The following is a 22,650-nucleotide window of genomic DNA, read 5'->3' on the forward strand; positions in this document are numbered from 1 at the left end:
TTCCTTCTTCAATAAATAGTCTAGAGTACTAAGAAGTTTAAGCTTAAGTGAATTGCTTTTTTTAGCCTAGCCTTGAAACAGGATTTATTTAAGCCACCTATATAAATAAACGTCCTGCCGAATCAAATCTCTAAAATCATTTGTTCCTAAGATTTCTTCCCCTGTGCTCTATTCATTAGGGTATTCTGTTGTGTTGAACCTCCCCGGTAATAACATCATCTATCCTCTAATCTGTCATTATGTTCTTGGATGTTGTGTTTGCTGTACAAAGTAGTTCCAGTATGCCTGCATAGTTCCTATTCCCCTAGATTCTGCCCCATTTCTAATGGGTAGCTCCAGGTTTTGCCCCCCACAAAACTATATTTTCTGGATTCTCTGAGTAGCCTCTCCCCAGAAGATGTTTCTGACACTTAGTAGGATTGTTAAGGAGAGTAACTAGATGTTTTATAGAAAGTAAAATTGACTGGGAGAAAATTATTTAAAAGAATTTATATTAATGAGAAATTATTTACAGTTTCAAACATTAATTTTTCTATTCTTTTCTAATTTTTAAATTAGTAATGAGTTAAATGTTAATAGTGAATTGTTTTTTTTCTAGAGTAATAGAGGAAACAATTTTGCCTTTCATCTATTAAACAACTGTATGTTTTAAAAACTAAACATTTTAGCTTGATGGGTGAGACTTTTTTAGCTATAATGAAATGATTTATAACCCAGTCATAATTTACAAATATATTCTGTAATATCTCAACAACTATTTTTTAGGTGTTTTATAACTGTAGTTGTGTGGAAGTAACTGGTGTCCAGAACAAAAATAATTCAGTGAATTTGGGTGAATGCCCAAGAGACAATCATTGTACAAAAAAATTTTATATTTATGTACTGGTGCAAGTCTTGAATTATTTTTTCTCTTCATTGGGAAGCACCCCAACTATCATGCTGGTTTTTAAGTAAGTATGACTTTTTAATGCACTTTAATGTATATTTAGACAATAAACACACCTAATAATGTACATATTTTCCATAATATATTAGGAACATGAATTTATATTTTGTTACATTTTAATTTTCTAAGAATGCATTTTCTTAGGATTATTGTGATACTCCAATGCCATAATGAATGATAACAAGATTTCATATTTTCTCCTCTTATGAAGAATTTTGTGACATGGAGTGACTGAAAATCACTTCAATTCTGAAAAAAAAATCCATGTTGTAATTCTAAAAGAACTTCTAATTTTGAGATGCCTTACACCAGGATAAGCCTGTCAGAGTGAATCAACCATTGATTTAATTGAAAGAAAACATTTGGGAGCCAGAGTGTGTAATGTAAACCATCTACAATATTCTAAAGTTTTCATATACCATCAAAATTGCTTTTGACTTGGTCTCTCAATTACCCTCATAGATAAGAAAAAAATATATGAGCAGAATTCATTCCTTTTTTCACTCATTAGACTAATACTTACACCATGCTTAAAGAATATTCCATGGTGAATAAAACAGATACACATTAGATTATTACAGGAAATAATGATGTAAGAAAAATAAGTTTAAAAATATATACATAATTAGAAACTGTCATTAGTACTAGTAAGGAAAAAGAACAACATTAAAGAAAATAAAGAGGAAAACCTAATTGAGGATTGAAGTGAAGAGCAGTGAGAAGAGGACTCAGAGACTTCTCAAAAAAAGCAACATTGAATCCTAAAGTCTAAAGAATAGGTTAACATTAGCCAAATGAAGAACTTTATAGAAAAAGAGCATCAGTGCCAATTCTTCCAGACCAGAAAGAACTGGAGTGTTTGAGTTGGTTGGAACATCATGAGTGAGAGGTCTATGACATAAGATAAGATTGGAGAGTTAGGAAGGGAGAAGATCACACAGACCATGTTGATGAGGTTAATTGTTCAGTTACCTAAAACTGAAAACATATTAAAACTTGCATGCATATCTCAAAAATATACAGGTGTAAATATGGTAACCTGGGTTAACATCCAAATTATACTTTTAGGACCTAGGTAGTTAACCACAAGTTCACTGTCAGCCAACAACATGACATGGAAGGGAAAGAAAACAAATGTGATAAGTTGTGTTAAAATGAATATACATGAGCAGACAGAGTCTATAATTGTTTAAATTTTATTCTTACTCCAAATCTTGTTAAATTATTTATGCTAATTTATTCTACAGCTATGTCTCCACCTTAATATAAAATGTCTACTCAAAAACAGAACTCTTCCATATTTGCCAAATTACACATTAATAATCAGAAAAAAAAAAACTCCCTCAAAATTCTGCATTAGCTTTATCTAAGTCTTAGCTTTTTTAAAAAAATGTTTTAGTACTTTATTTTTTATTTTTTAAAAAATGTTTATTTATTTTGCAGAGAGAGAAAGAGCAGGGGGAGGGGCAGAGAGAGAGGGAGACACAGAATCTGAAGCAGGCTCCAGGCGCTGAGCTGTCAGCACAGAGCCTGATGCGGGGCTCTAACCCACGAACCATGAGATCATGACCTGAGCTGAAGTCGGACACTTAACTGACTGAGCCACCCAGGTGCCCCTAAGTCTTAGCTTTTTAATTTAAAATATTTGCAGAGTGAATAGAGGGTTTTAGAGAACACTGTTTCATCATTGATGACATTTATATTTTACCTTATTAAGTGGTTAAGATAAACATTACCATCAAAAACATTTACTGATCTCTCACCAGCCTTTAATTTTAATGAAAGAAAACTTTTGTGAAGCAGACTATAGAATAAAAATATGAACTTCAGTCTATTAATGATTTTCCAATGCTTACATCATAAGGCTATTATTAAAACTAGACTAAGCAGGAATGATGATACTCACTCATTCATTATATTCATTTTATGTGTCAGACACAATTCTAGGAGCTGAGACAGAACTATGAACATAAGTGATAAAGTCTCCTCTTTTACTAGCTTCCAGTGAGGGTGAAAGACTGGATGAGCATAAAAGAAGAAACAATAAATAAGCAAGTAAATATGTAAAATAGAAGTATTAAGCACTAGGAAGAAAAATAACTCAGACTAAGAATATAGAAGTGGGGCAAATAAATGATAATAATTCAAATATTGTGCATTGGAAGTCACTTGATAAGAGAGCGCAATAAAAAATGAGGGTATAAGCTATGCTGATCTGGGTACAAGGGAAGAGCATGGTCCAGATAAAACATACCCTGTGGGTCACAGAAACAACTTTGGAATTTATTCTAATTGTATTAAGAAGCCAGCAGAGCCATTAGGCATTAAAATTATATACCTGACTTATCCAATTGTAAGATGACTCTGGCTGTTGTGTGGAGATCAAGTTTTTGGGACTCAAGGATGGAATCAGGGAGAATGGAAGGCTTTGATAGTTCTTCACAGGATGGGAATTTGATTGAGGATAGTGATGGTAAAGGAATTAGAAAGTGATATGAGTTTGTCTTTGATCTGTTTTTAAAACCAAGTCAATAGTATTTGCTGATGGATTGAATGTGGCATGTAAGAAGAAAAATCTAAGGATGATTTCAAGGTTCTGGCTCAGCTCTGAGAAGATGGTACTTTCAACAAACTGAGGCAGACTAAGGAAGGGTAGTTGAAGATAGTGGATAAGCAAGAATTTGTTCTATCCCTGTAAGTCTGAGATGCCTATTGATGAAATATTGGAGCAGGAGACATTAAATTTGGAATGAATAACACACAGATGTTATTTACAATCTTGGCAATGTTGAGACCTTCTAAAGATTGAATACAGATAGAAATAAGATTTTAGAACCAAGACCCAGGCACTCTAATCTCATAAACCAAGAATAGGAGGAGAATCCATTGAAGGAAACTAGGAAAGAGATTCCATGAGATTGGAGAGAAACCAAGAAGGTGTATCATGGCAGTTAAAGATTAGGGAGTAATTGTTGGATTTCATTATGTACTTGTCACTAGATTTAACAAAAGTAATGCATAAAGATGGGAGGAAAGAAGGGCTGTTTTGCAAAGAACCAAGAGAAAATGCAAGAAGGGGAAGTGAAGATACTCAGGGAAAATCCTTCATATTAGTAATGTTATATAAAAAATCAGAGAAGAGATGTGGTAAGTTAGCAAGGGTGTGGTGTCAAGATTTCTGTTTATGTTAGATATTATAGCATGCTTGTGTACTGATGAGAATTATCCAGTAGAGTTTAAGGAAATTGATGGTACAGGAAAGAAAGGGAACATGACAGGGGAAGGTGAAAGGGGATATGAACAAGTGCATGGAGTTTATTCTATAACAGAAAGGAATGTCTTCTATGTGAGTAAAAAAAAAAGAGTTACATGTTTAGCTTTACTCATACAAGTGTATTGAAAGTCTGTTCTGATTGCTTCTACTTTTTCTGCTAAATAAAATGCAAGGCAATCAACTAAGAGAGAGGAGGAAAAAGAAGTGGCTTGAAATGAGATCAGAAAGTGGGAACTAATAATCTTTAAGGTTGGGAGAATAAACTGGGAAAGTGGGCTAGTAAAATACAGTAGGATTGTACCAGAGGCCCTTGGGGGTTGTACTTATGAATTTAAAATGAGCTTAGTCAGAATGTTTGAATGATTTCCTCAAGTCAGCACAGCTCTGGAGGGGTCTAATGAAAAAGGTAGGGGTTGGATGAAAGCATTTTTGCTTGCCTGGGACAATAATGGATGAGAGGGACATGAAGTTTAAGGTATATGAAAGGAAGGATGGTAATGAGAGAACATGGTAGGAAAGAAATGAGGTGGTGAAAACGGAGATGGGTGGGGACAAGGTGGAGGGTGGCAAGGTCCTGAAGAGCCCTGTGGGTCTGAACTTTGTTGGAGATGGTTTAGTGGATACAGTGAAGTTAAGAGGTGTTATGAAGAAGGGAGCTCAAAGCTGATAATTAGGGAAGTATGTACTGATTAGCATGACCATGCAGTGGGTGAGATAACCCCAAATGGGTGAAGAGGTCAAGAAACATGTAGGCCAGAGCTTTGAGAGGATGGTTTACATGGATTATTAAAATAACTATGAAGAGTGGCAGATATAGTTTTGGGAAAAAAATCACAGCCTAGTACTAAAATTGCCAAGGAATGATGGGGGGGGGGGCAGGGAGTGTTGTGCTAGTCCATAGATATTTCAGCAAGTTAGAGAATGATATATTAGAATGGCACAATACTTGAGGGAAGTTAGAGGTCTTTCAGAGGAGGCACTAGGGTCTGCAGGTAGTAAAAAAATAAGTAAAGGAAAAGGCAAGAAGGACATCTATTCTTGAGGCCCAGTGAGACTGCAGGCTATGGGAGAAAAACAGCCCCCACTTGAAAGATTTGCATAGAAAGAGAACCATCAGGGGGAAGCCAGGCTTTGTTAGAACAAGAAAGTGAAAACTTTCCTAAGAACATATGATCTAAAGATTTTCCTGGTAACAAGGGATATAATGGAAGAGTTTGAGTGCTGTAAGAACAAGAGACTGGGTGTGATTAAAGAATGAACTAAACCATGTAGGAACCCAGGGACTCAGGAATATGGAAACTGATACTAAGAGAGGTTACATGATTTCTCCAAGTCACTTATTCAATATGAACCACCATTATTTCCTTATTCAAGAACAAGAACTAGCATGGAATGTCATAGGAGACACTTAGACATCTGTTGAATGACTAAATCTGCTTATCTCTATGAACAAATACAGTCATCCAAACAGTTCAAATAAAAAAAAAAACACCTTTGTATTAGTTAATCAAGTATTTCCATAGAAATGTTCCATAGAAACAGTCAACTCCTCCCTATCCTGCCATTACTGCTGGATAATTCATTTCACTTGAAATGTATTAGGCTATCACAGGTATGGTAGTGTCATCATCTCATTGGACACAGAAAAATGGAATGGTGGAAAGAAATTTCTAAATGGAAGAGTGAGTTAATTTCTAAAAGAGAGGATACAAATGTGCTTGCTCCCTTTAAAATGCCATTTACATACATTAGACACTAGAATACACAGGAATCTTTTTTGACCCTCTTGGTTATATTCCATGGTTTATGAATCATATTAGTGAACTTTGCTTTTAGCAGAAATGACAGAAATAGGATGGTAAAAGAGTTCTCCTCACACCAAGACCTCAATAAAAGCATCTGCTGTATCACGTGGCCTGTGTCAACTGAATGGGTCACAGGAGATCTGTTTCTTTGTAGGCATAATAAAGTCTGTTCCAATCACAAACTGATAGGATTTCAAAGGATCAAATGTGAAAATGCTAAACTGTCTTGAAATCTCAACATATTGAAAAATAAGAGAATAATAATTGTTATCACTCATATGTTCCCATTTTAAAACAACTGAAAGACAACTTGAAATGTCAGCCATTCACTTGAGGGTTTTCATTTGATCATGAAGAACAATGCCACTGAGTGTTTGTTTGTTTGTTTGTTTGTTTGTTTGTTTATGAAAGAGTAAATAGGGGCAGAGAGAGAGAGGAAGGGAGGGAGGAAGGGAGGGGAAGAATCTTAAGCAGGCTCCATGCTCACCATGGAGCCTGATGCGGGGCTTGATCCCATGTCCCTGGGGTCACGACCTGAGCTGAAATCAAGAGTCAGATGCTTAACTCACTGAGCCACCCAGGAGCCCCAAGAAATGTTTAAGTATTGAACTTGGTTTGGTATTTTGGAGATGTTTAATGTTTCTTTGCCCTTATTTTATTTCAGAAATGTTCAACCTCAGCTGAAATCCCTTGCAGTGGGTTTCCATTCACTAACTATACGAGCATTAGGTATGCTAAATATAGAGATTAAAAATTTAAGATACAAATTTTCATGCCAAAGCTCACAGACTGAATATAATTAATTTCCAATTATAAGAAATGTTTAGAAGTTACAATTCAAAATAATTTCTATTTTTGTTGTAAATAAAAAATGAGAGGAAAACTAAGTAACTTAAAAGAGAATTTCTTTTTTTTTTAATATATGAAATTTATTGTCAAGTTGGTTTCCATACAACACCCAGTGCTCATCCCAAAAGGTGCCCTCCTCAATACCCATCACCCATCCTCCCCTCCCTCCCACCCCCCATCAACCATCAGTTTGTTCTCAGTTTTTAACAGTCTCTTATGCTTTGGCTCTCTCCCACTCTAACCTCTTTTTTTTTTCCTTCCCCTCCCCCATGGGTTTCTGTTAAGTTTCTCAGGATCCACATAAGAGTGAAACCATATGGTATCTGTCTTTCTCTGTATGGCTTATTTCACTTAGCATCACACTCTCCAGTTCCACCCACGTTGCTACAAAGGGCCATATTTCACTCTTTCTCATTGCCACGTAGTATTCCATTGTGTATATAAACCACAATTTCTTTATCCATTCATCAGTTGATGGACATTTAGGCTCTTTCCATAATTTGGCTATTGTTGAGAGTGCTGCTATAAACATTGGGGTACAAGTGCCCCTCTGCATCAGTACTCCTGTATCCCTTGGATAAATTCCTAGCAGTGCTATTGCTGGGCCATAGGGTAGGTCTATTTTTAATTTTCTGAGGAACCTCCACACTGCTTTCCACAGCGGCTGCACCAGTTTGCATTCCCACCAACAGTGCAAGAGGGTTCCCGTTTCTCCACATCCTCTCCAGCATCTATAGTCTCCTGATTTCTTCATTTTGGCCACTCTGACTGGCGTGAGGTGATATCTGAGTGTGGTTTTGATTTGTATTTCCCTGATAAGGAGTGACGTTGAACATCTTTTCATGTGCCTGTTGGCCATCCGGATGTCTTCTTTAGAGAAGTGTCTCTTCATGTTTTCTGCCCATTTCTTCACTGGGTTATTTGTTTTTCGGGTGTGGAGTTTGGTGAGCTCTTTCCAGACTTTAGCCTCTACTACAAAGCTGTAATCATCAAGACAGCATGGTATTGGCACAAAAACAGACACATAGACCAATGGAATAGAATAGAAACCCCAGAACTAGACCCACAAACATATGGCCAACTCATCTTTGACAAAGCAGGAAAGAACATCCAATGGAAAAAAGACAGTCTCTTTAACAAATGGTGCTGGGAGAACTGGAGAGCAACATGCAGAAGGTTGAAACTAGACCACTTTCTCACACCATTCACAAAAATAAACTCAAAATGGATAAAGGACCTGAATGTGAGACAGGAAACCATCAAAAGCTTAGAGGAGAAAGCAGGAAAAGACCTCTCTGACCTCAGCCGTAGCAATCTCTTACTCGACACATCCCCAAAGGCAAGGGAATTAAAAGCAAAAGTGAATTACTGGGACCTTATGAAGGTAAAAAGCTTCTGCACAGCAAAGGAAACAACCAACAAAACTAAAAGGCAACCAACGGAATGGGAAAAGATATTTCCAAATGACATATTGGACAAAGGGCTAGTATCCAAAATCTATTAAAAGAGAATTTGATTGTTCATTCTAGTTAACGTCAAGGTTTAACTAGAACAAAGAGTCATCATATTTGTTTTATACTCTTTTTAACACAAAGATAAGTGATCCTCCAAGTTTCTCTACTTTTAGAATTAGGAATATTACTTCCCATAGGCAAAGTGGAGGGCCTTCCTTCTACACAAAGACGTTAATGCCCAAAACAGCTTGGAAGTACTGGGTATCCGGTCAGGCTGAGATTGTGTGAAACAACAGGAGCAGACTTTTTGCTGTCCCTCTTCTCTAAGGCTGGGGACCCTAACCTTTATCAGAAGTTAAAAATGAGAGAGGAAATGGGAACTAAATGGTAGGACTGAACATCTGGGACTAAAGGAGTGTTCTGAACGAAAGAAAGCTCAGGAAGTAATGTTTTATGTTGTTAAAGAGTAGGGCTGTAGACTCCAGAGGTTAGAGTCCTATTTCTAAATATTCGAATGCGGTGATTAGTACAAGATATAGGATATCGCCCTTTTTCCCTTGTTGTCATTTGCCATTTATACCACACAGATTTCCCTTGCTAGCTCAACAACTCCTAACTTAACTCCTGTGCAAGCCCCTTTGTAAGATGTATTAACATAGTATGCTTATTCCTGGGAAGTAGGAAAAGAGCACCATTCCTGTAGGGATTGGGGTAGAAGACTGACCAGGCCTGGAGGCAGCCACTGATGGCAGAAGGAAAAGTAAGCGAGAGGGGCCAGTCCCTGGGATCCGTGCAAGCAAAAGGAAGAAACATAACTCTATGGCTAATTGCACTGGAGAAGTTGTACAGGAAGTATATTTGAGAAGGCCACAGATCCTTAAAGGTAGAAAGAGGAAATACAAAACACATGGAGAGAAGAAGATGGAGGTGCTGCAGGATTCCACTTAGTTCTCGACCCAGCCTTCCTTCTGTTCTTCTCTAATCTCACAGCTCTGTCTGTCCTAGAAGCTTCCTGCCTCCAGATATGATGGAGATGCCTCACTCCTAGAAGCTAAGCCATAGAAGCTAGCAGATGAAATAGAATGTGGAAGCAAGCACTCCTCCTTAGATTCTGAAATAAGATTGAGACTAGAGGAAATTATTCTAATGCCATAAAACAGAAAGCAAGGAATTTTACCATCCTAATTGAGCACATTATTTTGATGTGTCCGATATATGGTGCATAGAACCTAACTGCTTTTATGGGGAGAAAAAAAGTGCATCCTGAGTAGTGAACTTTCACAAATAATTTTCTTGAATACAAAATATGTGTAAATTGTGAGGAGTCCATAGAGAATCATTAAACTGAAAAGGATAATCAAAAAATAATTTGAAGTTTTAAAATTCTAGTAATGACTTAAGACCAAGGTTGTTACCTAAAACATTTAATGCATTAAGTTTGGTCAGTTTGGTCAGACTGGTGGTATTATATGGGGAAAATAAATTATTGGCATGCATTTTTCATTTTTCAAAGGGTGGCTGTGATTTGTGGAAAGCTGCAAATTTTTCACCCATTTTCTCAGTACCAGTTTTCCTCAGATATGTTTAGCCCAGACACCAGACTTTTGTCATGTCCAATTTTTCACTCTCAGAAAATTGAGACTAATTAAAAGTAAATGGAATTAATAAAATTTGTGAAATATGAATCACTACCACTTTTATGTAACAAAATAAAAATTGTCAGCCACTCATCAAAATACAAAAAGAACAAAGTAAAAACATGGCCACTTCAGTTCCACCATATGCAATATAGATCTCTACTGGCATGTCCCTAAAATTTTATTCAAATTACTAGTCCTTTGAACTAGGAGTTTATCTCAGAGTTTATTAAAATAGCAGTAGGAATAGATGGGCACTTCTTCTATAAGGCAGCATATGTATTTCTAAAAAGCTTTACATTCTGTAAAACTGTACACTACAAATAAAACCTGGGTTAGGCACAGACCACTAGACACCTAGGCATCATTTTCATCAGAACATTAACAGAAACAAAATTCAGCCACCAGCCCTAACTTGAACAGCCCATGCTCCTTCAGGAGATTTTAAAAATGTGCACAATCAATGGAGAGAAAATGCAGGATTGTGGGCTTTAATGACACCAACAAAGTGGAAGGGGAGCTCTAAGCCAAGAAAGGACAACCTGCCAAGATGCCTAGAATTCTGTGAAGCTGAGCCTGTGCTTGTCTGTGGAGGAAGAGCTAGTGTTGGCATTTACCTTCTAATTTTTTGTTTGTTTATTTCGTTTTGAGAAATTGAGCATGAGCCGTGGAGGTACAGAGAGAAAGAGAGAAAGAATCCCAAGCAGGCTCTACACTCTGTGCGGAGCCTGACACAGGGCTTGAATTGTGAGATCATGATCTGAGCAGAAATCAAGAGCTGGACGCTCAACTAATTGAGCCACCCAGGTGCCCCTACCTTCTAATTTTCTTAAAAATAGCGTACAAGACTCTCCTGACTTTGCAGTAATTGAGTTGAGAACATTTACATTTCCCTGTGAAGTTATAATTCTACTCCCATCCCTCAGCTTTCCTTGCCTAAGAAAAATTATGTACGAACCAACGTAACTTTCATGTTTTACTCACAACATTCTCCTTTTCACCAGTCAGGCTTAAGTTACTTGGGAATCATAAGAACAGAGTGTACATGCGTTTAATGTTCCATCTTCTCTTCCCTATGTGTGGCGGGTGAGGTAGATAACAGATATATGCTATTATATGTGATTTGAGCCTTTGAGATTCCTAACAGTCTCAATTATTGAGTAAATTTAGGTCAAAACAATGGAAGAGTGCTTTAAAATTTTTAACTTTTACTTAATCTAAAATGTATCAGTGTGGAATATCACATAGTTATGTTTGAAACATGTTCCTTGAATTGACCTTTTCTCATCTCATGTTGCAGGAGGAATTCCAGCTCCTATATATTTTGGGGCTCTGATTGATAAAGCATGTATGAAGTGGTCTACCAGCAGCTGTGGGAAACGAGGGTTTTGCAGGTTGTATAACTCCAGATTATATGGGTAAGATGTCATAAATATATTTCTTGAATTGATTTTTTCCTTTGACTATATTAATGCCTAAAAGATGACATGTCATTTTCGGTATAATAATGATTATAAACACCATTTAATGAACTTTGTATTCATGTTGTATCAGGCAGCATGGTATCTCATTTTAATACTCTTAGCAACTGTAGGAAATGGATTTTTTTCCTTTTTCCTTAAATATGAAGAAATAAAGACTCAAAAAGAATAAGTAATTTGTTCAAAATCATACAGTAAATAACAATAAGATCTGGGATTTGTACTCAGGTTTTTGTTGTTGTTGTTTCTAAAATCTCTCCTAATACTAAAGAAAACTATTTTCAGTGACATTCTGGCTTCTCTAAGATGATATAAAATTATCAGCTGGAGCTCTGGTCATAGGTCTGGAAAAAAAAGGAAAAATGTTGTTTCTACAATCTTCTACTCATGGGGAAACAACTGGATGGTCATCTAGAAAAAAAATAGTTGCAATAGTACTTTAACCTTACATAAAAAATAAATGCACATTAATCAAACACATATATTTACAATATGAAACTACAAGTATTAGAAAAAAAACTCTGGTAGAAATACTTTTAATTATCTAGGAAGCAGGAATGTGTTGCTCAGTATGATCCTAGCCCCTAAAACCACAGTAGAAAAAACAAAACAAAACTCTGTGTCCCAAAACTGAAGCAAAGTTCAAAGACAAAAGGTAAATTGGAAAAAGAAGGTGTAACTTATAACCAGACACAAGGCAAATGTCCTGAATATATAAAGAGCTCCTAAAAAATAAAAAATAAACAGTTCCAAATGCTGGCAAAGATATGGAACAATGGGAAATCTTTTGCTTTGCTGGTGGAAATGCAAAATGGTACAGACACTTTAGAAGAGTCTGACAGTTTCTTTTAAAGCTAAACATAGGCTTGCTATATGGTCAGGTAATTGTGCTTCTAAGGTATTTACCCAAATAAGCTGAAAACTTACACTCATACAAAATCTGTATGCAAATATTTATGGCAGTTTCATTCATAATTGACAAAAAAAAAATGAAGCAACTAAGATGGTCTTCCATGGTAAATGGATAAACAAACTATGGCACATTCATGCAACAGAATACTGTTCAACCATAAGAAGAAATGAGCTATTAAGCTACAGAAAGGCAAGGCAGAATCTTTTGCCCAGTGTGGAGCCCCACAGAGACTTGAACTCATCACCTTGAGATCAAGACCTGAACTGAAATCAAGAGTCAGACGCTTAACTAACTGAGCCACCCAGGTACCCTGAGACAGGAAGGATCTTTTTTTTTTTTGATGGAAAAGATTTTTATTTTTATTTTCTTATGAATATATTTTCAAATTGGCTTACATACAACACCCAGCGCTCATCCCAACAAGTGCCCTCCTCAGTGCCCATCACCCATTTTCCCTCTCTCCCATCCCCCCATCCACCCTTAGTTTGTTCTCTGTATTTAATAGTCTCTTGTGGTTTGTCTCCCTTCCTCTCTGTATCCATTTTTCCCCCTTCCCCTTCCCCCATGGTCTTCTGTTCAGTTTCTCAAGATCTACATATGAGTGAAAGCATATAATATCTGTCCTTCTTTGACTTATTTCACTCAGCATAATACCTTCCAGTTCCATCCACGTTGCTGCAAATGGCACGATTTCATTCTTTCTCATTGCCAAGTAGTATTCCATCGAATATATAAACCACATCTTTATCCATTCATCAGTTGATGGACATTTAGGCTCTTTCCATAATTCGGCTATTGTTGAAAGTGCTTCTATAAACATTGGGGTACAAGTGCCCCTATGCATCAGCACTCTGTATCCCTTGGGTAAATTCCTAGTAGTGCTATTGCTGGGCCATAGGGTAGATCTATTTTTAATTTTTTGAAGAACCTCCACACTGGTTTCCAGAGAGGCTGCACCAGTTTGCATTCCCACCAACAGTGCAAGAGGGTTCCCGTTTCTCCACATCCTCTCCAGCATCTATAATCTCCTGATTTGTTCATTTTGGCCACTCTGACTGGCGTGAGGTGATATCTGAGTGTGGTTTTGATTTGTATTTCCCTGATGAGGAGTGACATTGAGCATCTTTTCATGTGTCTGTTGGCCATCTGGATATCTCCTTTGGAAAAGTGTCTATTCATGTTTTCTGCCCATTTCTTCACTGGATTTCTTGTTTTTTGGGTGTTAAGTTTGGTAAGTTCTTTATAGATTTTTGATACTAGCCCTTTACCCGATGTCATTTGCAAATATCTTTTCCCATTCTGTCGGTTGCCTTGTAGTTTTGTTGGTTGTTTCCTTTGCAGTGCAAAAGCTTCTTATCTTGATGAGGTCCCAATAGTTCATTTTTACTAGTAATTTAATTCCCTTGCCTTTGGAGATGTGTCAAGTAAGAAATTGCTGCAGCTGAGGTCAAAGAGGTTGTTCCCTGCTTTTTCCTCTAGGGTTTTAATGGTTTCCTGTCTCACATTCAGGTCTTTCATCCATTTTGAGTTTATTTTTGTGTATGGTGTAAGAAGGTGGTCTAGTTTCAATCTTCTGCATGTTGCTGTCCATTGTCCCAGCACCATTTGCTAAAGAGACTGTCTTTTTTCCATTGGATGCTCTTTCTTGCCTTGTAAAAGATTAGTTGGCCATACATTTTTTGGTCCAATTCTGGGTTCTCTATTCTATTCCAATGGTTTATGTGTCTGTTTTTGTACCAATACCATACTGTCTTGATTACACCTTTGTAGTAGAGGGTAAAGTCTGGGATTGTGATGCCTCCTGCTTTGGTCTTCTTCTTCAATATTACTTTGGGTATTCAGGGTCTTTTGTGGTTCCATAACAATTTTAGGATCATTTGTTCTAGGTTTGAGAAGAATGCTGGTGCAATTTTGACTGGCATTGCATTGAATGTATAGATTGCTTTGGGTACTATCGACATTTTAACAATGTTTGTTCTTCCAATCCATAAGCAGGAAATCTTTTTCCATTTCTTTGTGTCTTCTTCAAATTCCTTCATAAGCTTTCTATAGTTTTCAGCATACAGGTCTTTTATATCTTTGGTTAGGTTTATTCCTAGGTATTTTATGGTTTTTGGTGCAATTGTAAGTGGGATCAGTTTCTTTATTTCTCTTTCTGTTGCTTCATTATTGGTGTACAGAAATGCAACTGATTTCTGTACATTGATTTTGTACCCTGCAGCTTTGCTGAATTCATGTATCAGTTCTAGGAGTCTTTTGGTGAAGTCTTTTTGGGTTTTCCTATGTAGAGTATCATGTGGTCTGTGAAAAGTGAAAGTTTGACTTCTTCTTTGCTGATTTTGATGGATTTTATTTCATTTTGTTGTCTGATTGCTAATGCTAAGACTTCCAACACTATGTTAAACAACAGTGTTGAGAGTGGACATTCCTGTCGTGTACCTGATCTCAGGGGGGAAGCTCTCAGTTTTTCCCCATTGAGGATGATATTAGCTGAGGGCTTTTCATATATGGCTTTTATGATGTTTAAGTATGTTCCTTCTATCCCAACTTTTTTAGGGTTTTTATTAAGAAACCATGCTGTATTTTGTCAAATGCATTTTCTGCATCTATTGACAGGATCGTATGGTTCTTATCATTTCTTTTATTAATGTGATATATCACATTGATTGATTTGTGAATATTGAACCAGCCCTGCAGCCCTGGAAAGAATCCCACTTGATCATGGTGAATAATATTTTTTATATGCTGTTGAATTCAGTTTGATAGTATCTTGTTGGGAATTTTTGCATCTATGTTCATCGGGGGTATTGGCCTGTAGTTCTCCTTTTTTGTGGGGTCTCTGTCTGGTTTAGGCATTAAGGTAACAGTGGCTTCATATAATGAGTCCGGAAGTTTTCTTTCTATTTCCATTTTCTGGAACAGCTTGAGAAGGATAGGTATTAACTCTGTTTTAAATATCTGGTAGAATTCCCCAGGGAATCCATCTGGTCCAGGACTCTTATTTTCTGGGAGATTTTTGATAACTGATTCAATTGCTTCACTAGTTATGGGTCTGTTCAAATTTTATGTTTCTTCCCATATGAGTTTTGGTAGTGTGTGGGTGTCTAGGAAATTGTCCATTTCTTCCAGGTTTTCCTATTTGTTGGCATATAGCTTTTCATAGTATTCTCTGATAATTCCTCATATTTCTGAGGGATTGGTTGTGATAAATCCATTTTCATTCATGATTTTATCTATTTGGGTCTTCTCTCTTTTCTTTTTAGAACTCTGGCAAGGGGTTTATCAATTTTGCTTATTTTTCTTTTTAAAAAATTTTTAAAATGTTTTTATATTTTTGAGACACAGAGACAGAGCATGAGCAGGAAGGGGCAGAGAGAGAGGGAGACATAGAATCCGAAGCAGGCTCCAGGCTCTGAGCTGTCAGCACAGAGACTGATGCAGGGCTTGAACTCATGGACTGGTAGATCATGACCTGAGCTGAAGTCGAATGCTTAACCGACTGAGCCACCCAGGTGCCCCGCTTATTTTTTTTAAAAAAAACAACTGTTTCATTGATCTGTTCTACAGTTTTTTGGGTTTTTTTTTGGATTCCGTATTGTTTATTTCTGCTCTGATCTTTATTATTTCTCTTTTTCTATTGGGTTTGGGGTTTCTTTGTTGTTCTGCTTCTAGTTCCTTTAGGTATGCTGTTAGATTTTGTATTTGGGATTTTTCTTGTTTCTTGAGATAGGCCTGGATTGCAATGTATTTTCCTCTTAGGACTGCCTTAGTTGCATCCCAAAGGGTTTGGATTGTTTTGTTTTCATTTTCATTTGTTTCCATATATTTTTAAATTTCTTCTTTAATTGCCTTGTTGACCCATTCATTCTTTAGTAGGATGTTGTTTAACCTCCATGCATTTGGAGGTTTTCCAAACTTTTTCCTGTGGTTAATTTCAAGTTTCGTAGCATTGTCATCTGAAAGTGTGCATGGTATGATCTCAATTATTTTATATTTACTGAGGGCTGTTTTGTGACCCACTATGTAATCTATCTTGGAAAATGTTCCATGTGCACTTGAGAAGAATGTATATTCTGCTGCTTTAGGATGAAAAGTTCTATATATATCCGTCAAGTCCATCTGGTCCAGTGTACTAGTCAGGGACATTGTTTATTCACTGATTCTCTGTAGAGATGATCTGCCCATTGTTGTAAATGGAATATTAAAGTCCCTGCAATTACCACATTCTTACCAATAAGGTTGCTTATGTTTGTGATTAATTGTTTTATATATTTGGGTGCTCCTGTATTCCGTGCATAAACATTTATAATTGTTAGCTCTTCTTGATGGATAGACCCTGTAATTATGATATAATGCCCTTTTTCCTCTCTTGTTAGAGTCTTTAGTTTAAAATCTATTTTTTTTCAGATATAAGTATGACTATTCTAGCTTTCTTTTGACTTGCAATAGCATGATAGATGGTTCTTCATCCCCTCACTTTCAATATGAAGATGTCCTCAGGTCTAAAATGGGTCTCTTGTAGACAGTAATTAGATGGGTCTTTTTTTTATCCATTCTGATACCCTGTGTTTTTTGATTAGAGCATTTAGTCCATTTACATTCAGTGTTATTATTGAAAGATTGGGTTTAGAGTCATTGTGTTATCTGTAGGTTTCATGCTTATAGTGATGTCTCTGGTGCTTTACAGTCTTTACAACACTCACAGAGCCCCCCTTAAGATCTCTTGTAGTGCTGGTTTAGTGGTGATGAATTCCTTCAGGTTTGTTTGTTAGGGAAAACCTTTATCTGTCCTTCTATTCTGAATGACAGACTTGCTGAATAAAGGATTCTTGGCTGCATATTTTTCCTATTCAGCACATTGAAAATTTCCTGCCACTCCTTTCTGGCCTGCCAAGTTTCAGTAGATAGGTCTGCTACTACCCTTATGTGTCTATCCTTGTAGGTTAACGCCTGTTTATCCTTAGCTGCTTTCAGAATTCTTTCTTCATCTTTGTATTTTGCCAGTTTCACCATGATATGTCATGCAGAAGATCAATTCAAGTTATGTCTGAAGGTAGTTCTCTGTGCCTCCTGGATTTCAGTGTCTGTTTCCTTCCCCTGATTGGGGAAGTTCTCAGCTATGATTTGTTCAAGCACACCTTTGGCCCCTTTCTCTCTCTTCCTCTTCTGGAACTCCTATGATACATATATTGTTCCATTTCATTGAATCCCTTAGTTCTCTAATTCTCCCCTTGTGATCCAGAATTTTTTTATATCTCTTTTTCTCAGCTTCATCTTTTTCCATAATTTTATCTTCTATTTCACCAGTCTCCCCCTCTGCCTCTTCAATTCTCGCTGTCATCACCTCTAGTTTATTTTGCACCACATTTACAGCATTTTTAATTCATCATGACTATTTTTTAGTTCCTTGATCTCTGCAGCAATAGATTCTCTGCTGTCTTCTATGCTTTTTTCAAGTCCAGAGATTAATCTTATGACTGTTTTTCTAAATTATTATTCAGTTATACTGTTTACATCTGTTTTGAGCAATTCTTTAGCTGTCCTTTCTTCCTGGAATTTCTTTTGAGGAGAATTCTTCTGTTTCATCATTTTGGCTAGTTTTATGTCCCTTATGTGTTTTAAAAGCTTGTTATGTGTCTTGTGCCTCTGAGAACTACTATATTAAAGAGGGGTAATACACTGTCCAGGGCCTGGCCCTTCAGGAGGTGTTTTTTGGAGAGTGTACTTGCTGTCTTTTGTTGTGAGTTTGGTTACTTTATCTCCCTACTCATAGTGATGTTTTGAACTCTTCACTAGGTGTGCTTTGATTTGTTCCTTGAAGTATCCCCAGAAAGGAAAACAAACAAACAAAAAAACACACAGAAAACAAAAACACTCAAACACACGCATAAACAAAAAAACAAAAACAAAAAAAACCAAACATGAGCTACAAGTAAATAAAAGGGTGGAGGAGGTACTGATGGAAGAGGCCTTATCCCATACAAAGAGAGAAATGACAGGGGAGGGGAAAAATAAAGAATAAAAATTGACCAGAAAAACTATATGGCTTAATCCAGAGAGAAAGAGTAAGAAAAATAAAGAAGGAGTAAAGGAAAAAGAAAAAGAAAATAAAGTTATCCATACAAAGAAACTGTAGGGCTTAATCCAGAGAGAGAGAAAGGAGAATAAAGAAAGAGATGTGGAACATGTATCAAGAGAATGGATTAAATATGTCTGTTTAAACAAGCCCACAACCAGAGTAACCAGCTAGAGGAGGGAAGAGATAAGAAGGAGAAAAGGAAAGAAGAATGTATCTATATAATAAGAATTGTCTGAGAATTAAATCAGGCAATGTGACAGCGCTGGTCTGGAGTAGGGGCCATCTGCTTCATCAGTATCAATCTCACTCCAGTAGATACACAGTTATCAGGTGCAGAGGGGCGTGGCATGGTGTGCACTGGCCTTGCCTCCACTGTGCCCCACCCCCGGGTCTCCGTTGCTGAAGTCCCACCTTGTTGGTGATGAGGAGAAAATGGTGACACCCCAGTCTCTCCTCCATGGGCCAGGTGTCCCAAACCACTCTGTTTGAGCTGTCCTCACTGTGCTTCGGCTGCAAATGAGGCGGTTTGTCTTGCTCCGCCAACTCCAGTGTCCTGGTGCTTGGCTGGAATTCAAACTCCCACTCTCTGCGCCCAGTACTGGGGAAGCAGCACTCCATGCTGCCCAATAGGTGGTTCCTAACTGGTGGGCACAGGCCAGGCAGCTGACCCCAGTCCCAGTCCGGAGAAAGCCCCTCAGTTAGAGATTGCCTCTTTCTCTGTCCCAGTCTGTGATTTTTCTTGTCTAGATACAGACCTATGCTTCCCCAGCTGCTTCTTCTCTTCCCTTTGTCTCTCTGCAGAAGGGGATCCCTCCCCTCGGTTCATTTTGTCTCTTCCAGTTCACAGTCACACACCTATGACCCATCAGGTTGTCCTGGTGGGTCCCTGGAAGCCACAGTCTCTTTTCCTTCTGGACTATTGGAGTTCAAAGTCCTTTAGCTTCAACACTACTTTGTGAGACGAGGGACCTTTGGATCCCCCTACTTCTCCACAATGTTGGCCCCCCCTCCTAGGAAGAATCTTAAATGCACATTGCCAAGTGAAAGAAGGCAGTCTAAGAAAGCTACTACTTTCTGTCATGAAGTTTGCAATATTGCAACCAGCTGGAGATAACTAACCCTCTTTAGAACTCTTAACACTTTGAAGCTCACTCAAGGGCCTTATCACTTTCCTTTTGGTCAGTTGTGTTCATTGCCTAAAGTACTTTGAAAAGTACTGCCTAGACATTGTCTAAAGTGGAATTTTAAAAAAGCAGTGTGTTCCCCAGTGAAGAAACAGCAAAACCTAGTCACCTTATGATTTTTTTTGGATTTAATATTTGAGGTAACCAGATAATGTTCATTCATTTTATCTAGCATAAAAATAATGTAAACAATTCCTACTCCAAGAAGTAGAAATCTACATTATGATATCAATCCCTAACCTAAACCCAGTTTACTCAAGTTTTCTTAGCAACAGTTACATAACCAGAAACACATAGTAATTTTTCTCAGTAACAATAGAAATTCTGAAAAGTTTAACATTGTTGTAGAACTACTTGACATAACCCAAGGATGAGACAAATATATTTGAAGGTTTAAAATATTTCTTTTGTTATATGTGGGACACCACAACATTCTATTGTAATTTTAATAAATTTAAGCTTATATGGCTCAAAATTCTATAAATCCATTCAGCTTCAATTAAGCCTAATAATTGTTCAAATATTTTTTGTGTGTAAAGCTTGTCAATTAGTTAACAATGTCATGAGGCCAGTGAGTGTTTCCTAACCTACTAGGTCAGTGACAATCAGTCTTTCTTGTTCATTATAATCACCTGAGGAGCTTTAAAAACTGCAAATATCTGTGTCCCATCTTCAGAAATTTTTATTTAATTGTTCAGGGACTGTGGCATGGGCATGGGATTTAAAAAAATCTCCTGGTATAATTCTAATGTGCAACCAAAGCTGAGAATCATAAGAATCGACCATGTGTGCAAGATAATTTAATGTAGCTTTGTTAAAAACTTCCAGTAGGTGGGCTAGATTCCAAAATCTATAAAGAACTCACTAAACTCCACATCCAAAAAACAAATAATCCAGTGAAGAAATGGGCAGAAAACACGAATAGACACTTCTCTAAAGAAGATATCCAGATGGCCAACAGGCACATGAGAAGATGCGCCACGTCACTCCTCATCAGGGAAATACAAATCAAAACCATAATGAAATGTCACCTCATGCCAGTCAGGGTGGCTAAAATGAACAAATCAGGAAACTATAGATACTGGGGAGGATGTGGAGAAACGGGAACCCTCTTGCACTGTTGGTGGGAATGCAAACTGGTGCAGCTGCTCTGGAAACCAGTGCGGAGGTTCCTCAAAAAATTAAAAATAGACCTACCCTATGGCCCAGCAATAGCACTGCTAGGAATTTACCCAAGGGATACAGGAGTGCTGATGCATAGGGGCACTTGTACCCCAATGTTTATAGCAGCACTCTCAACAATAGCCAAATTATGGAAAGAGCCTAAATGTCCATCAACTGATGAATGGATAAAGAAATTGTGGTTCATATACACAATGGAATACTACTTGGCAATGAGAAAGAATAAAATCTGACCATTTGTATCAACATGGATGGAACTGGAAAGTGTTATGCTAAGTGAAATAAGTCAGGCAGAGAAAGACAGATACCATATGTTTTCACTCTTATGTGGATCCTGAGAAATGTAACAGAAGACCATGGGGGAGGGGAAGGCAAAAAAAAAGAGAGAGGGAGAGAGCCAAACCATAAGAGTCTCTTAAAAACTGGGAATAAACTGAGGGTTGATGTGGGAGGGAGGGGAAAGTGGGTGATGGGTATTGAGGAGGGCACCTGTTGGGATGAGCACTGGCGTTGTATGGAAACCAATTTGACAACAAATTTCAAATAAATAAATAAATAAATAAATAAATAAAACTAAAACTAAACAAACAAACAAAAAAAACCACTTCCACTAGGCCATACAGCATGGGCTGTGGACTGCATTTAGCCTATAAACTAAACTTTGGCTCCTGGTTCAATCTAAATGAATTCAATTTGATGATCTGTTAGTTAATTCATTTCCTTCATAGTCTCTTTCCATTACACATGAACTAATCCATCTTTGAGAAAGCTAAACATTCCAAGTATACCTTACTTTTATGGAAAGCATTTAGGTAGATCATTAATCATGCTTAGTTTCTGTGGCTTATATATTCCTTTTAAAATAATTTTAAAAACCCTCCTATGTATCAGTAAAAATAACCACTAGAATTGCTGACTGAATATTCTTATGTATAATTTCAAATCCCATTTCTTTTTCCTCTTGAGGTCTTCTGCATACTGGAGAACAACACTGTAAATTGTTTTAAATGACTGAAAATGGAAATTCAATTTTTTTCTCTTTTAACAGAAATACCTACTTGGGCTTGATTGTGAGCTTAAGATTTTCAGCACTTATTCTGCTTGTTGTATTAATTTTCACTATGAAGAAAATATATCAAGGAAAAAATACCAGGGCGTCAGAAAATGGAAGAAAAGATATGAATGAAGCAAACTTAGAACCCTTAAATAATGATGGATATTTTGTACCTTCTGCAGACAATGAAGCACATATGTAAGGGGAAGAAAAAAATATGTTGCTGTGTTTTACACTAACATTGTATTAAAGTAGTAGGATGTTATTTTGAGCAGTTCTTGGTCTTTTCACTGAGAGTCCTCACACTCTTCCCTTATGAAAGTACAGCAAATCACCTATGAATTTGTCATAATGAACCAGACTATATATAAAAAGGAATGAGAGTACTCTTTGTTCAGGGTATGACTATGCATTTTAGGTGAACATTAATGCAGATGATCCATACAAATTTATAGTGAGAGGTATGGTTAGTATGTAATAAAAAATTTTTGCCCAGGTAATTGTAACTCAATAAAACCAGTGACTAGAAAATAGAAGTAAAAAGGAAGGAGAAAAATAAATAACCTTAAAAAAAAGCCTAATACTTTTTTTTTTTAAACCAGTTTGGCCCATGTTACTCAAACATGAAGTTAATGTGATGGAGGCTTTATACTATGATGACATCTGTCATTCATGTATTAAGTCATGTATTTCACAGACCTCATTAATTTATAATTTGAAATTGCATTTGACCATGAACCCCTGATGTATCCTCTTCCAACTTTCCATTAAAATACTAGTGAAGAAGTAGAC

The 22,650-nt window shown here is 37.0% G+C and overlaps 1 protein-coding gene across 1 annotated transcript in view; it reads left to right on the top strand.

Annotated features, from left to right (window-relative positions):
* SLCO1B3 (solute carrier organic anion transporter family member 1B3) overlaps positions 1-22,400 on the top strand; it is a 39,994-nt gene extending 17,594 nt beyond the window's left edge. The window contains exons 10-13 of the mRNA XM_015536116.2: positions 766-950; positions 6,690-6,754; positions 11,266-11,383; positions 21,853-22,400. Of these exons, the coding sequence (XP_015391602.2) occupies positions 766-950; positions 6,690-6,754; positions 11,266-11,383; positions 21,853-22,060 (576 nt within the window). The 3' untranslated portion in view covers positions 22,061-22,400. The remainder of the gene's footprint in view (positions 1-765; positions 951-6,689; positions 6,755-11,265; positions 11,384-21,852) is intronic.
* Positions 22,401-22,650: the final 250 nt, after the last annotated feature.

Source organism: Panthera tigris, chromosome B4, assembly GCF_018350195.1.
Source record: "Panthera tigris isolate Pti1 chromosome B4, P.tigris_Pti1_mat1.1, whole genome shotgun sequence".
In the NCBI taxonomy this organism is placed as follows: domain Eukaryota; kingdom Metazoa; phylum Chordata; class Mammalia; order Carnivora; family Felidae; genus Panthera; species Panthera tigris.